At 48.2% G+C, this 17,167-nt stretch overlaps 1 protein-coding gene across 4 annotated transcripts in view; it reads right to left on the reverse strand.

Moving 5' to 3' along the window:
- The window catches only part of MAPK8IP3 (mitogen-activated protein kinase 8 interacting protein 3), a 163,113-nt gene that overhangs the window by 91,464 nt on the left and 54,482 nt on the right, over positions 1-17,167 (reverse strand). For 3 of the 4 annotated variants that reach the window (XM_054041312.1, XM_054041314.1, XM_054041311.1), the window contains exon 4: positions 16,994-17,085. In XM_054041312.1, coding sequence (XP_053897287.1) covers positions 16,994-17,085 — 92 coding nt within the window. Of the gene's footprint in view, positions 1-9,226; positions 9,251-16,993; positions 17,086-17,167 lie in introns of all 4 variants that reach the window. The other variant, XM_054041310.1, reaches the window with a different exon arrangement.

Genomic DNA, 17,167 nt, shown 5'->3' on the forward strand with positions numbered 1-17,167 from the left:
CAGGTTCCAGCGGTTTCCCGGAGCGGTGCGGGGGCAGGGCAAGCAGGCAGGGAGCCTGCCCTGCCCCTGGTGCACGTCGGGCCGGAGCCGTTCTAGGTAAACGTGGGGGAAGGCGGGGGAGGGGCCGCGAGGAGCTTGCGGGTCGCAGAAAATAAGCCCGCAGGCTGCGTGTTTGAGACCCCTGCTCTAGACCCTATCCCTACCCTCCAGAGTATCTACCTCTCCCCCCGGCTTAGTGTCATCTGCGAACTTGCTGAGGATGCAATTAATCCTATAATCCAGATCATTAATCTTATCTCTTCATTAAAAGGCACTGTCAAAGTTGGGTTGCCACACAAAAATTGTTGACTTACCAGGCCAATGATCCAATTATAAATCACCCCTCTTAGGAGTGTTTCCTAGCATCAGATTGAGCCCTCCTGTGGAGAACCCCTAAGAAGGGGTGAAGGGCCGGAGACTTCATAGGCTGACTTACTGACCCCTTCTGTGGTTGGAAAAGTTAGGGTTTATAGAAGGGGCTGAGGGCACAGCCACCCACTTTAAGCAGCATTTCCCCTTGGGAACCAGAAGGCCCAGTAGGGAGATATGTCACAAAGAATATAGTCCCCTGCTTCCTCCTCCTGCCCCAAATATAGTGGAGCCTTGACCCCACTGAGCTCTGACAAAGTGGCCTTCATGGGGTCCCAGGAACAGGCAACAGTAGAGGTGGCCCTCCCACTTCACCTTCTGTCTTTCTCATCTCAGATCTGAGTCTGCTCCAATTACAATCCAGCCTCAGATATTTTACTATATATAATCAAAATGTATGATTTCAGGTGTTAAAACAGAAAAGCGGCAACTACATGCAGTTGTCACCAATCCATGAAACATACGAGTGTGTCATCACCCCTACTGGTATATACATTAAACTGGTTAATGTACATGACAGTTCCTTCTATTGGTACGTAAGAGAGCCAGTCAAACTGCTGCTTTAGCACACCAGGCAGAGGCTTGTGTTTTCAAGAGCAGAAGATTCAGAGGTTGAATCCAAAAACCAAATGAGCCCAGTGTGTTGAGGTGATCAGAGTGTCTGTGTTTACTGTCCTAGACTGTTCTGAGGGGCTTCTGCATTCTCCCATACCTATAAACCTGCCTTACCACACACTGGCAAAACGTTGACACTGTCTGAGTGGAACATATACAGTAGAATCCTGTTTATCTGAGCCTCCATTTTCCGGCTCTCCATATTAACTGAAATGGGACTGACAGCTCAAGCCCTGGGCAGTGGGGTTTGGGCTGTCAGCCCCCTATCTCCTGAAGTCTGAGACCTGCCATCTGGGGGTGAAGACCATTCTCTGGATTATTTGGATTTTTGGTGATTTGATCTGGCCCTGGTCCCAATTATTTCGCATATATGGGGTTTCACTATAATGTGTTTCATTCTCAGTACCTCCCAGAATGCACCTCAACTCTCTACCTTGGAGCATAGCCTGGAAAATGGAATTCTGTGATCTGAATTTGTCTGATCAGATAAATAACCATTTCATTATTATTTTTAAATTTTAGAACTTTATTGGGAGAGCCTCCTGATTTCCAAGTCGAAGTAATTTAGATCCTCATTGAGTAGATGCACCTTTAAACTTCCCTAGGGACTAGGCTGGTGGAAAATCAGACCCAGGATTGGGGAGGTGCTACAAACTCCTTTGTAGTTCACTTTCCCTCCCCAGCTGGGAATCTGGGCCTCTGTTCTTTTGTTTAGCATAGTCTACTGTGAAGTACTGGGCACGCTTACAATGCTATCTATGCCCTGGTCTACACTACGAGTTTAGGTCGAATTTAGCAGCGTTAGATCGATTTAACCCTGCACCCATCCACAGGACGAAGCTGTTATTTTTGACTTAAAGGGCTGTTAAAACTGATTTCTGTACTCCCCCCCACGAGGGGATTAGCACTGAAATCGACATTGCCGGGTCGAATTTGGGGTAGTGTGGATGTAATTCGACGGTATTAGCCTCTGGGAGCTATCCCAGAGTGCTCCATTGTGACCGCTCTGGACAGCGCTCTCAACTCAGATGCACTGGCCAGGTAGACAGGAAAAGGCCCACAAACTTTTGAATCTCATTTCCTGTTTGGGCAGCATGGCGATCTGCAGGTGAGTGCAGATCTCATCAGCAGAGGTGACCATGATGGAGTCCCAGAATCGCAAAAGAGCCCCATCATGGATCGAATGGGAGGTACGGGATCTGATCGCTGTATGGGGAGACGAATCCATGCTATCAGAACTAAGTTCAAAAAGATGAAATGCCCAAACATTTGAAAAAAATCTCAAAGGGCATGAAGGACCAAGGCTATAACAGGGACCCGCAGCAGTGCTGCGTGAAACTTAAGGAGCTGAGGCAAGCCTACCAAAAAAACAGAGAGGCAAACAGCCGTTCCGGGTCAGAGCCCCAGACATGCCGCTTCTATGATGAGCTGCATGCCACTCTAGGTGGTGCAGCCACCACTACCCCACCCCTGTGCTTTGACTCCGTCAATGGAGTAGCACGCAACAGGGATGCGGGTTTTGGGGACGAGGAAGATGATGAGGAGGAGGTTGAAGATAGCTCACAGCCAGGAAGCGGAGAAACCGTTTTCCCCGACAGCCAGGAACTGTTTCTCACCCTGGAGCTGGAGTCAGTACCCCCCGAACCCACCCAAGGCTGCCTCCCGGACCCGCCAGGCGGAGAAGGGACCTCTGGTGAGTGTACCTTTGTAAATATTATAATGGTTTAAAAGCAAGCGTGTTTAATGATTTATTTGCCCTGGCATTCGTGGCAATATTGCTACTGGAAAAATCTGCTAATGTGCCTGGGAATGGAGCGGAAATCTTCCAGGGACATCTCCATAAAGCTCTCCTGGATGTACTCTCAAAGCCTTTGCAAAAGTTTTCTGGGGAGGGCAGCCTTATTCCGTCCTCCATGGTAGGACACTTTACCACGCCAGGCCAGTAGCACATAGTCTGGAATCATTGCATAACAAAGCATGGCAGCGTATGGTCCCGGTGTTTGCTGGCATTCAAACAACATCCATTCTTTATCTCTTTGTGTTATCCTCAGGAGAGTGATATCATTCCTGGTCACCTGGTTGAAATAGGGTGATTTTATTAAGGGGACATTCAGAGGTGCCTGTTCCTGCTGGGCTGTTTGCCTGTGGCTGAACAGAAATGTTCCCCATTGTTAGCCACGTGGTGGGGGGAGGGGTGAAGCGATCATCCCAGAGAATTGGGTGTATGTGTGTGTGGGAGGGGAGGGGGTTAGTTGGGTTTGTGCTGTATGTTAACCCGAAAACCACAGCCCCTCTTCCTTTTAAATGGCCAACCCAACGGCTGCTTGGTATGGGAAATGAAACCATTCTCACATGTTATGAAGATTAAAGAAGCCAAAAGACTGTGTCTTACCATGGCTGCCTGCAAGCCAAATTCTGTTGCCCAGCCCTGCATGAAAGATCTCTCACACCAAACTGGCATACCCTCAATAAGAGGCAAAATGCGACCTTGTACCGAAAACACATGTGCTATGTAATGTTAACAGCAAGGTTTACCATGAAAGAGTCTACCCATTGTTCTCTAAAATGTGTCTTTTTAACTACCACTCTCCCTTTTTTTTCCTCCACCAGCTGCAAATGTTTCAACGCTCACACTATCTTCTCCTTCCCAGAGGCTAGCGAAGATTAGAAGGCAAAAAAACCGCACTCGCGATGAAATGTTCTCTGAGCTCATGCAGTCCTCTCACACTGAAAGAGCCCAGCAGAATGCGTAGAGGCAGACAATGTCAGAGTCCAGGAAAGCAAATATGAACTCGAGGACAGGTGGTGGGCTGAAGATAATAAGTGGCGGGCTGAAGATGATAGGTGGCGTCAGCTTGGTGACAGAAGGCAAGAGGCAATGCTGAGGCTACTGGAGGAACAAACTGATATGTATGGTTGAGGTTCAGGAAAGGCAGCTTGAGCACAGACCGCCGCTACAGCCCCTGTGTAATCAACCACCCTCCTCCCCAAGTTCCATAGCCTCCTCACCCAGACGCCCAAGAACACGGTGGGGGGGCCTCTGGGCACCCAACCACTCCACCCCAGAGGACTGCCCAAGCAACAGAAAGCTGACATTCAATAAGTTTTAAAGTGCAGTGTGGCCTTGATCTTCCCTCCTCCCCTACCCCACCCGGTGCTTCCCTCCTCCCCCAGCCCTCCCGGGCTACCTTGGCAGTTATCCCTCTATTTGTGTGATGAATTGATAAAGAATGCATGAATGTGAAGCAACAACGACTTTATTGCCTCTGCAAGCGGTGATTGAAGGGGGGAGGGGAGGGTGGTTAGCTTACAGGGAAGTAGAGTGAACCAAGGGGGGGGGGTTCATCAAGGAGAAACAAACAGAACTTTCACACCGTAGCCTGGCCAGTCATGAAACTGGTTTTCAAAGTTTCTCTGATGCGCACCGCGCCTTCCTGTACTGTATTAACCGCCCTGGTGTCTGGCTGAGCGTAATCAGCGGCCAGGCGATTTGCCTCAACCTTCCACCCCACTATAAACGTCTCCCCCTTACTCTCACAGATATTGTGGAGCGCACAGCAAGCAGTAATAACAATGGGAATATTGGTTTCGCTGAGGCCTATCTGAGTCAGTAAACTGCACCAGCGCACTTTTAAATGTCCAAATGCACATTCTACTACCATTCTGCACTTGCTCAGCTTACAGCTGAACAGCTCCTGACTACTGTCCAGGCTGCCTGTGTATGGCTTTATAAGCCATGGGAACAAGGGGTAGGCTGGGTTCCCAAGGATAACTATAGGCATTTCAACATCCCCAACGGTTATTTTCTGGTCTGGGAAGAAAGTCCCTTGCTGCAGCTTTTGAAACAGACCAGAGTTCCTGAAGATGCGAGCGTCATGTACCTTTCCCAGCCATCCTATGTTGATGTTGGTGAAACATCCCTTGTGATCCACCAGTGCTTGAAGCACCATTGAAAAGTACCCCTTTCAGTTTATGTACTCGCTGGCTTGGTGCTTTGGTGCCAAGATAGGGATATGGGTTCTGTCCATCACCCCACCACAGTTAGGGAATCCCATTGCAGCAAAGCCATCCACTATGACCTGCACATTTCCCAGAGTCACTACCTTTGGTAGCAGCAGCTCAGTGATTGCGTTGGCTACTTGCATCACAGCAGCCCCCACAGTAGATTTGCCCACTCCAAATTGATGCCTGACTGACTGGTAGCTGTCTGGCGTTGCAAGCTTCCACGGGGCTATTGCCACTCACTTGTGAACTGTGAGGGCTGCTCTCATCTTGGTATTCTTGCACTTCAGGGCAGGGGAAAGCAAGTCACAAAGTTCCATGAAAGTGCCCTTACGTATGCAAAAGTTTTGCAGCCACTGGGAATCGTCCCAGACATGCAACACTATGCGGTCCCACTAGTCTGTGCTTGTTTCCTGGGCCCAGAATCGGTGTTCCATGGCATGAACCTGCCCCATGAATACCATGATGTCCATATTGCCGGGGCCCGTACTTTGAGAGAAGTCTGTGTCCATGTCCTCATCACCGCGCTGCCATCACCTCCTCGCCTAGTTTTGCTTTTGCAGGTTCTGGTTCTGCATATACTGCAGGATAATGCGTGTGGTGTTTACAGTGCTCATAATTGTGGCGGTGATCTGAGCGGGCTCCATGCTTGCCGTGCTATGGTGTCTGTGCTGAAAAAAGGCGCAAGACGATTGTCTGCTGTTGCGGCGACTGATGACATGGCTTACAGGGTTGTTACACAGAATGGCCCCCTCAAGGATTGAACTCAAAACCCTGGGTTTAGCAGGCCAATGCTCAAACCACTGAGCTATCCCTCCCCCTCACTATTCATTGAGGGAGGGAGGGAGGGAGGGAGGAAAGGAGGGGGGGAAACAAATGAATACAAAACAAATCTGGTCTCTTTATTGTTTTGATCCACTCCATCTCTCTTATAGATCTTAGGCTGGCAGCAGATGGTGCAGTACGACTGCTGGCCATCATTGTCTCCCATTTATGTCCAGGCACCCCCGACCGACCTCACCGAGGCTGGCCAGGAGGAACCAGGAGACAGCAGCAGATGGTACAATAGGGCTGCTAACTGTCTTTGCTAACTTGCAAAGGCAAGGAGCTGCTGCTGTGTAGCACTGCAGTACCGCATCTGCCAGCAGCACCCAGGAGACATACGGTGACAGTGAGCTGGGCGGGCTCCAAGCTTGCCGTGGTATGTCGTCTGCATGGGTAACCCAGAAAAAAAGGCGAGAAACGATTTATTGCTGTTGCTTTCACAGAGGGGTGGGGGGGCTGACGACATTTACCTAGAACCACCTGCGACAATGTTTTTGCCCCATCAGCCATTGGGAGCTCAACCCAGAATTCCAATGGGTGGCGGAGACTGCGGGAACTGTGGGATAGCTACCCACAGTGCAATGCTCCAAAAGTCGACGCTAGCCACGGTACTGTGGACACACTCCACCGACTTAATGGTCTTAGGTGGGGACACACACAATCAACTGTATAAAATCGATTTCTAAAAAAATCGACTTCTATAAATTCGACCTAATTTCGTAGTGTAGACATACCCTATGTAATAAGCTGTGGCTTCCAAACAGAAATCTCAAGAGACTGCGTAATGGAGAGTGATGTAACGGCTTTATCAGCATGTTTTTGGGAAGGCTGCATTGCTCATGAGTGGCAAAGCTGGTAGTAAGTTATGCAAGGGGGGAGGGAATAGCTCAGTGGTTTGAGCATTGGTCTGCTAAACCCAGGGTTGTGAGTTCAATCCCTGAGGGGGCCATTTAGGGATCTGGGGCAAAAATCTGTTTGGGGATTGGTCCTGCTTTGAGCAGGGGGTTGGACTAGATGACCCCCTGAGATCCCTTCCAACCCTGATATTCTATGTTAAGCCATCCTAAAGGAGTGCAGATAAAATCTCTTCTATTGCACTGTCAGGTTTCTAGTGCTACCACCTATTTTGCAGAAAAAAAATATTTTAGAGCCTTATTGGCAGTGTTTCCTCTAATTTTTTATGTCCCTTTGCAGAATAAATTTTGTTACATAACAAAATTCATGTGGTGGGGGTGGGGCCGGGGATGAGAGGCTCAGGGCTGGGGCAGAGGATTGAGTGCAGGGGTTGAGGGCTTCGGCTAGGGGTGAAGGCTCTGGAGTGGGGCCGGGGATGAGGGGTTCAGGGTGCGGGAGGGGGCTCAGGGCTGGAGCAGAGGGTTGGGGTGCAGGGGGGTACAGGCTCTGGGGTGGGGCCAGGGATGAGGGGTTTGGAGTACATGCTGCCCTGGGGCTGCAGTGGGGAGAGAGGACTCCCCCCAACCCTCTCTCGCCACAGCAGCTTGGGGCCGGGGGAGAGGCGCCTCTTCCCGGGCTCGGTAGCTCCAGCAGGGCTGGGCTGGGACAAGGGAGTGGCTCCTTTCCCGGAGCTCCGGTGGGCCTCGGCTGGGGCAGGGGAGGGGCTCCTCTCCCCCAGCCGCAGCAAGTCCGGGGCAGGTCCTGGCTGGGATGATTCAGTTGGGGATTGGTCCTGCTTTGAGCAGGGGGTTGGACTAGTTGACCTCCTGAGTTCCCTTCCAACCTTGGTATTTTATGATTCTATGATTTTATGATATAGCAAGGGTTGCAGGTGGAAGAGATTGCACCAGAACAAAGCATCTACAAGCTGTCTTTCACCAGGGACACATGGCTGCAGATGACCAGACCAACCCAAAGACCAGGGAACAGAGAATGGCCAGAGGATACACTGATTTAGCAAATACTCTTATCAGCCTCCATTAGCAGGACTCCTATGGAGCTCCAGATGCAAATTGCAGAATGAGTCCAGAAGGGGAGGCCAGTGTTGATATTGCCATCTGCCCTCCCTTGGGATCCATGTCCCTCCCCAGGGCTAGGGCCTAGTGGGCACAGGTGTGTGTGATTTACCCTTCTACATGCCAGAATTGATGATTCTGGACCCTCAAGTGTCTTTTTAAAAACACCACCAGTTGTGGTCAATCCATTACCAGAATTATTTGTCTAAGGGGCAGGATGAGGAGACAAACTGATCAACAAATTGGTATTAAGACTTAACAGAAAAAAAAACAACAACAAGCATACAGGCTTGTTGGAGTTAATACATTAAAGGCAGGGCAGGAATAAAGGGTCAGTCTTTTCCTATCAAATACAGACATGCTTCCTTTCTCAGGCAGGCTCCATGCTGATTCTGTAGAACACTGCTCCTATACATGGAGAACATTTCATCAGGGACACAGCCAAGAGACCATTATAACTGCTCCACTTGTGACCTGCATGAAGTGATTGTAATGGAACCTGAGGCCCCTGAGACATGAGCAAATGCACTAACACAGTAGCTGACGCAATAAGTTAAGGAGTGAGCAGGCAGCCTGGAAAGAGAGATTTAATTTCCTTATGGAGAGAAAAAAAAAGAAAACACCCAGTAGCTCCATTCTCAGCATTGCTCATATGAAAGCCAGAACATGCTGTGCTGATTTGTCAGTCCATTGTGCTGCCATGACAGCTTCTGAAAAGGCAGGGAAACTGTGCTGGTTGGTAGCTGCTGCTCGCTGTGTCCCATCTGGGATTGGCAGAGGGCTGGGAGGGCATTTCCCAAGTAGCCTAGCAAAGAATTTTGGGATGCTGCTTTTTTCCCAAACAACCTGCATTATAATCTGGGCCTGTGGCTCCCATTATTCATAAATGGACATTTCACAACAGATGGAAGAATCCTCTGATACAGACAGCACATAAATTATATCAGATTCATAGGTACATTGATTTGGTTTTGTTTTAGAACTGTTACCCAAAAGGAGTCATTCTAAAATGTCTGCTACTTTCTAATGTTAGCAGACACTATAGTTCTGGAGACAATTTTCCAATATTGTACAGTTAAAGATGAGTTGTTGCCTATCTATACAGTATCTTTTGCATACTCACCACATTAGTGATGGCCATAGTCATGTGATAAACTACATTCATCACACACCTCTGGCTGCCTCACCTGCATTCTGCCCACTAATCATAGAATCATAGAATATCAGAGTTGGAACGGGCCTCAGGAGGTCATCTAGTCCAACCCCCTGCTCAAAGCAGGACCAATTCCCAACTATCCCAACTTGGCACACAAGCCAGGACATTATACTCCCAGCAGTCAGACAGCTGTTACTCAACCCCAATCTCCAAAGTGACAGTTTAAAAAAAATGCTGTAATAGGATTTACCTTTTCCTCCATGACTGGCGATGACTGCAGTGACAAACATAGCAGCCAAAACAGAGTGGCAACCGCACAAGAAGCGAGACAAGAAAACAACCATTAGAGAGCAAAAAGTCATGCAAGAACATGTATGTGTATGTGCTCACATAAATACACACCTGAGCAGTGATGGAGACATTTACAGCCTCATAAACATGCAGCCATACAGCAGACACATTACATACAATCATTCATAATCACACAATGTGGAAACACATACTCTCTCTCTGTATGTCTCTTGTGCATATATGTACACACTATTCTGTGCTTATACAAACTTCAGTCATAGTGACAAGCAAACATACCAAGTATATGTATGGGCTCACACAAATATGCCCCTATCTAGCATATCACACAAAACGCACCTGTGACACTGCACCCCATATTCTTCACAGTGATATTATTATGATTATGACATAATTATGATGTATGTTATGCAAGCTAAGTCAGGTGAAGTGTCACTGGAAAAGTTACGATTTGCTTAACATGATTATCCTATTTGTATGCATGTAGTATTTTTGTGTCTCAAGTTATGAATATTGACTATGTATCTGTATTTCAAATGTAGTTACACCTGGGTAACACCCACTATACAAGATGCATTCAGTCTAGATAGTGGGTGGGGAAGGGCCTATTCAGGGCAAGGGGCCATTAGGAAAAAATAATAGGCCTTAGGAGAAGCTTATCTCCCACTTGGTGAGCCTTCCTGTGAACGCTACAGACAGGCTCCAAGTAATGGCTGCTATAACTCTATGAGGACATGTGATGAGACCACACGTCTCTGGACTCCACCTTGGGATGTCAGTCACAGACTGGTATGGGACCCAAGCTTTGGGAACAAAGGGTTTCCGCCATATGCAAAAGCTATATAAGGCAGGGAATGACATCATCTGGGGTTCTTCACTCCACAGACAAGAAGGCTCCTGGAAACACCTGAGGAACAAAGATTGAACTGGGGGAAGTGCTGGACCCAGTCATGCACACCTGGGGAGCTGGGAGTTGCATTAACTTACTCCTGGGGGAATTATGCACCACTGCGCGTGCACAGAATTCATGTCCCCTGCAGATTTTTTTGCTTCCCTGCAGAAAAATGACTTTCTGACAGGGAAGCAAAGGGAAGCTGCAAAAGCAATCATGCACCACTCCCCAGCTGCGCAGGTACATTGCTTCAGGCACCTGGAGCAGCCGGCAGAGAGGTAAACCATTTCAGTGCTGAGGACATCCCAGCAAGTGGCTCCTACTCTGAGCTGGGATCAGCTACTAATCCTGGCTGGGCTGGAGGCAGGAGAGGATGGGACTTCTTCTTCCCCTGCAAGGAGTGTCTGGGGCGGTGTCAAACCCAGCTCCAGATACCTCCCCCAGTTGCAAGAAGCTCAGCATTGTCCCCTGCTTCCTGCCCCCATCGCTCCTCATTTGCAGGGGAGGTGTCCCCGTATGGGGAGCTGCTCTCCCATCCACCCAACCCCTGTGCATCTGGATCTCCTATACCCAGACACCCCCATCAAGCCTCACCCCATACACCCAGAACCCCCTAGCCCTCCATACCCGAACCCCACCCCACTGAACTTCAACCCCTGCATCTGGAGCCCCCTGCACCCAGACTCCCTGCCTCTGGACCCCCACCCCTGCACCCAGAACACCCCATATTGAGCTCCCTGCACTCAACCCCCCACCCTGATGTGTCCCACCCTGAGCCCCCACATCCAGACCCCCATGCCACTGACTCCCAACTAGCTGCACCCTGACCCTCACCTCACCAAGCCCCACTCCTCCTGCACCCAGCCCCCTCTGCTGAGACACCCACACCCACACCACTGAGCCCCAACCACCTTCACCTGTAAGCCCCTGCAGAATCCCATTGCCCTTGCACCTGGAACCACCTCCCCAATAAGCCTCTGTGCATCCAGATCCCCACACACACCTAGACCCCCCCACTGAGCTGCCTGCACCAGATTGCCCCCCACAGAATCCTCTAACCTCACACCTGGATCCCCCCACACTGAGCCCCTCAACCTTGCCTGGTTGAGCCTGCCTGCCCCACACCTGGAATGCCTGGTGCAAAGGGGCAGGGCCCAGGATGTTTCTGGGGCAGGCTCAGGCCTTGTGCTGTGTCAGGATCAGGTGCAGCCTCACTGCTGAGTCCATGTCCTGGGAGTGGGGTGGGGGGAAGAGGGCTGCAGGGTGATCTCCCACCTTTGTGCAGCCAGTGGCCTGTGCTTCCCACTGCCATGCTGAAGCCTCTGCATTTATTTATTGACAAATAAAACCTGCAGAACTTAAAAATATTGTGTGCAGAATTTTTAATTTTTTGGCGCAGAATGCCCTAAGAAATATTAACTGTAGCCTACCTATGCAGGGGCTGGTCAGAGAGCCTGCATGGAACCGCAGCTGGGTGTGTCCCTACCTAGATGTGTGCTGGTGAAAGTGCAGGCTGGAGGGCTTTGCATCTTGTCACAGCAGTACAGTATGAGAGAGGTGGGGCAGGAGGCTTCAGTGGTACCCCAATTCCAGGTGGGACCCTTGGGGGGGAACCCATCACAGCACCCACCCACCCACCAAAGCACACAGATGAGCTCATACAAATATACATGAGAAATGTACACTTATGGTTCCCACAAATACACACTACTGCAACAAAGCACACAAAATATATGTGCTCATTTATACTCATCCGTTCAGTGACGCAGAACACACCCAACATAAATACATATGCTAACATGAACGTGTACTAGAGTGCCACACACACAAGGGCTCAATGCAAAGCTTGGAATGAAGGAAAAAGCCCTCTTTCAGTTAATGCTTTATACAAACTCAGAAGGAGCCACAGGTCACAGACATATGATGGGTCTCTTTTTTTCTCCTCCCAGGCGGCTAGCAACACACCAGCACTCAGAGGCACTCAGATTGCTACTTGTGCAGTACAGAGCAGGAAATTCATGCTGACAGTTTTGTCCCTCCCCACAGTGAACTGACAAGTTATCACAATTCTTGAAACTTTCCATCATGCATCCTTTCCCCAGTGACAGCACAAAGCCACATTTAGCTAATGTTTCTTGGACTTTGGGAAGGGGAAATGTGAGCAGAATTAATTCAGCCTGCATCATGCAGCCATGCTCACATCACTTCCTATCTAATTTTGGCAGATGCCAATGGTAGGAACCACCAGTCAGAATACAGAAGGCCTGATTCTGCTGTCACATACAGTGGTTTTACACTTCACAATGCACTGACTTCTATGGAGTTTCTCCTGTTTACTTTGGCTTGATTCCTCTCTCATTTATACCAAAGGTATCTAATTCCTGGCACTAGGCTGGTGACACAAGGGTCTGATTGGGCTATGAAAGTATACTGCAAAGCTTTCCCAGTGCTCATGGGTCAGGAAATAAAAGAGAGAAAAAACAGACTAATGTAAAGAAAAGTTTTATACAGGGACATCTGCTCCTCCACTCACAGGAGTGTCTATGAGCTATTGGTTCTTTAACTCCACAGTGAGTTGAAGACTTATTAGGGTCCTGTTCCAAAGCACACTGCAGTCAATGAGAGTCTTTCCATTAACTTCAAAGGATTTGGGATCCGGCTGTTTAAACGTGCAATACTCCAATGAGTACTTGAATGGGCATTAGGAAGTTTGTGGAGAGTTGGGAATAGCCCCCTCTCTCCATGACTCTAGGGAATAAAATCTGCCAAGAGTTGCAGTGACAACTTCCTTTAAAAAGGAAAGATTATTTTTAAAAAGATTATTTACATTTTATTTTGTATTTTAAGTCCACCCACCCTACCTGTTCCATCTCCTTACTGCGTCTGTCATGCTACTCTAGCTCCAAGTTTTTCAGGTGAGGCGGATACAATTTGAGATTATCCACTTGGATGCTGCATTCAAACTATGCAAGGGTCAAGAGAATAGCCAGGAGGATTGGCAAGTAGCACAAAACATGATCTTCTGAGATCATTCATTCCTATTCTACTGCAATAAGAGTAATTTAAAGTTTCTGTAGAAAGTGTAACCTACAAGTGACCCTTACATCAACTAATCCATTTAAAATGCTCTATGGCCTCTTGTAATTCCTCTATAACAGATATACCATATCAGATATTTCATCCAGAAGGAGCAACTGACTCCCACCAAATAAAGGGTAAAACAAGCCCATCCACTTAGAAATAATTGTGGCTTATCTTTGTATATGTATATGCTATAAGCACCTTTGGCAGCCTTACAAATTAGAATATAAAAATCATACTAAATAATCCAGCATGGGGGAAGGATCTTTCCCTGAAGTGCCAGGGTCTTCTAGCTACAAATTATTCCTGCGGTCAAATCCTAGCCAATACAGCAGGAGTGGCTGCAGCTATTAAGTGAGGTAAATGAAATTGTAACGACATTATTTTGAAGGGATGGAATCTGTATCATATGTTCTGCATCAAGCTAGAGTGGGAAACTGGCATTGATTGTTGTTTCAAATATAAATGTTTCATACTGGAAGGTCATATCCATAGAAGATTAAAATATGTTTGAAAGATCAATTGTATAGACCTTGAATCCTTGGGATTTCAGTCCAAAATCCAAGAGAGGAACTGGTTCAGAAATCACTCAGCCTAATTCCCTACCATCTGGAAGAGATGAGTCAGAAATGCATGGCAAAGCTGGGAGAGGCTGTGGGAGCAGGGCTGGCTCCAGGCACCAGCCTACCAAGCATGTGCTTCGGACGGCACCTGGAGGGGGGTGGCGCTCACCGGGGAGAGCGGAGCCGCAGCGGGCTCACCGCCCTCCCCCTGGAGCTCCGGCCGGTCGGGGAGAGCAGGGCCCCAGCCAGGCTCGCCGCCGGGGAGAGCGGGGCCACGGCGGGCTCGCCGCCCTCCTCCCGGCGTTCCGGCCGGTCAGGGAGAGCGGGGCCGCGGCTGGGCTCGCCGCCCTCCCCGCGGCACTCTGGCCGGCTGGGGAGAGCGGGGCCACGGCCGGGCTCGGCGCCCTCCCCTGCCACGCTCCCCGCCGGGGGGCGGCGGGAGGCTTTTTTGCCTGGGGCGGCAAAAAAGCCAGAGCCGGCCCTGTGTGGGAGACAGCATGTGCATGCTGTAGGAGTCAGCCTGCCTCAAGAGCTGAAAGCCTGAAGGAGAGGGGAAAACTCTAATGCTGATCTCTTTCCCCTTTCCACATAGTTAAATCCTCTGGACTATGAAAATTCACTTAGGCTGAGCTGCCCTTCATAGGAGCTAAATAAGATGGAAGGTTGCAGTCATGACACATCTTAGACCATGTTGCATCACGGTTGCAAACAGACTCATAACTCCACCAGCTCCAAATCCAGGAAATATAAATAGCAGAATGATATAAGTGCATGTCAGCATGGATATTCTCCTTCCTGTAGCACATTTCACCTCTTTCAGGCAGGAGGGAAATTACAGTAGGATTGAAAAGGCTTTGTCCAGCCCCGGAACAGTTTCAAGTAATTTTTTTCTTGTTATTAAGTGAATCCATTTTCTTTCAGCATCCTCACTTCCTTCCTGCATTGGAGTTGTGCTGTATATTCCGTGCGCTGTACTACCAATTGCATTTGCTACAACAAATCCATATTAACAATACATATCCAATCCCAGCACGCACTGTCATGCCGTCAGTGTAGAACTGGGAGCTGGTGCTAGGTGCCACACAGCGCATTCCTTCACAGCCTTAGAACGTTTCTTGCCTTCCGCTTGTGCCATGCAGTTTTGGCAGAAAATGACTTGTTAGATAGAAAAAGAATGTCAGAGCTGCAGGGGAGCTGGCAAGAGTCCTGCCATATTTACAGAAAATCCTACTGACAGATGCCCTGAGCTACTCTCAGCTGCTCTCCACACCATGCCTCCTTCACAGGGTCTCTCGCTCTCATTTACAAAGTGCAGTCGACACTTAGGCTGTACTCAGACTGCCAGTTTTAAATTAGTTCAAAGTCCAGTAAAGGAAGCCATAACAGACAGAGGGTGTTTAAATCCCTTATGCTGGGAGCTGGGATTTTTCTCCCACTTAGCACAATGCACAACAATCTATGTCAGGCATTTCTAGCCAACTAGCACTCTGGCATCAATGGGTATATCTACACAGCCCATAGCAGCAAGCCTCCGAGCCCAGGTCAACAGACTTGCACTACTGTGCTAAAAATAGCTGTATAGACATTGTGGCTCAGGCTGGAGTTTGGGCTCTGAAGCCTAGGAAGGGAGTAGATTTCAGAGCCTGATCTGCAGTCTATACAGCAATTTTTAGCACATTAGCACGAGCCTAAGTCTGTCGACCCAGGGTCGGAGACTCGCTGCCACTCGCTGTGCCTGTACATCAATTTACAAGACTCTAAAATATTCAAAAGGGACCCCTATCCATAATTCCAGAACATTTTCCCCCTCTCTGTCTCCACATTTACCTCTTTGTTCTCCTCGTCCTTCATCATCCCTATCAGACTACATTACTCCCCTCTTAAATTATCTCACTGATTCCTGCTTGCCCATTATTTCTTGTCCAGTTCACCTTCTTTGCTTTGCCATCAATGCCAGCTTTGCTTCCTCTGTAGTTTCCTTCTCTCACTCCCAACATCTCCATGCCTTCTTTCCTGTCTTCTCTATCCACAGTCCAATCTGCCAGCCCCAGTGTGTTAGGTCCCCACTCTTGCCTCAGTCTAATCCCTCCCCTGAAGACTTCTTTCCTGAGGCTCACAAACATTAACCCATATCAAATGCCTTCTACAGGAGAGAAGGAAATGCTTACTCAGCTAGCAACTCCCTCTGGGTCTCCCAGCGTATCTTGTTTTATGTGTTTCTACCATTTAGGTTATAAACTTTTCGGGGAATGTCTTTACAATGCTAAGTATATTGTTGGCATATAATGATTAATAAAAAATAGTCTGACAGTGTAAAATCACATAGAGAATACTTTTCTCCTCACCGAGTTACTGGATAGTTTGTGATCAACTTGAGTGGATTTGGGTTATGTCCCTCAAGCAGTACTGGGTGATCTATTACTTCACTAAATCATATTCTTTAGGAACTCACTTTCTTCATTCCTCACCCCAAAGGCAGTATTATTGGAGTGTAAGATCAGTACAGAGAATCCATTTGATGCTCCTCTAACTTTAACTGAATTATTGCATTAAAGTCAGTGTAATTATACTACTTTAAAACTAGTGTGAGAAGAGAATAAGGACCAATGATTCCACACTGCTGGCTTCTGACTCTCACTGTTTTGGATGTGGGAAGATGAACAAAAACAACTCACTATCTTGTGTTCATCAAAACCTTGGGCAAAAAAAAGAAGTCCATATGGGATGGTCTTTTTATAGAATTTTTTTTTGGGGGGGTAAGAAACAGAGGAAATCAGATTGTGACAATGTACTCCTGAACTGGGAAGGCATGTTTCTCATGTCCTCCATGGCTCTTTTTTCTGTGGACCATCCTGTGCGCATATTTTGCACTTGTCATCTAAATATAAAAGGGTAATTTTTCAAAAGCCCATGCAAGAGGTAGGATTGCAAATAAACAGAATACGTACATGTACTTACATGTACATAAACAGTAATATAATAAACAATGAAAAGTACATGTACATGTACACTGAAGACTTGCCTAGAACAAAATAGCAAGGTTCAACTACAGTCCATTCCCAGTGATCTAGCAGGGGAGGGAAGCTTGTTTTGGTTGCTCTCTCACACACATATGCACACAGTCCATAAGCCCCTGAATGGCATATATTTCAGTGGAAGGATGTGACCCTACCTCCTCCCAGGTAGACCGCCCTCAGTTTGACTATTTCCCCCAACCTGCTGCATCTTGGACCGCTCAATGTGTTCCACGTAGGTCTGGATCATCTGTGAAGAGGGAAAAACCCATGAGCCAAACAGAAGTGAAAAGGAGACACAGGTTCCTCTTCTACTTGATCTTCCTCCAGCA

Source organism: Malaclemys terrapin, chromosome 10, assembly GCF_027887155.1.
Source record: "Malaclemys terrapin pileata isolate rMalTer1 chromosome 10, rMalTer1.hap1, whole genome shotgun sequence".
Taxonomy (NCBI): Eukaryota; Metazoa; Chordata; order Testudines; family Emydidae; genus Malaclemys; species Malaclemys terrapin.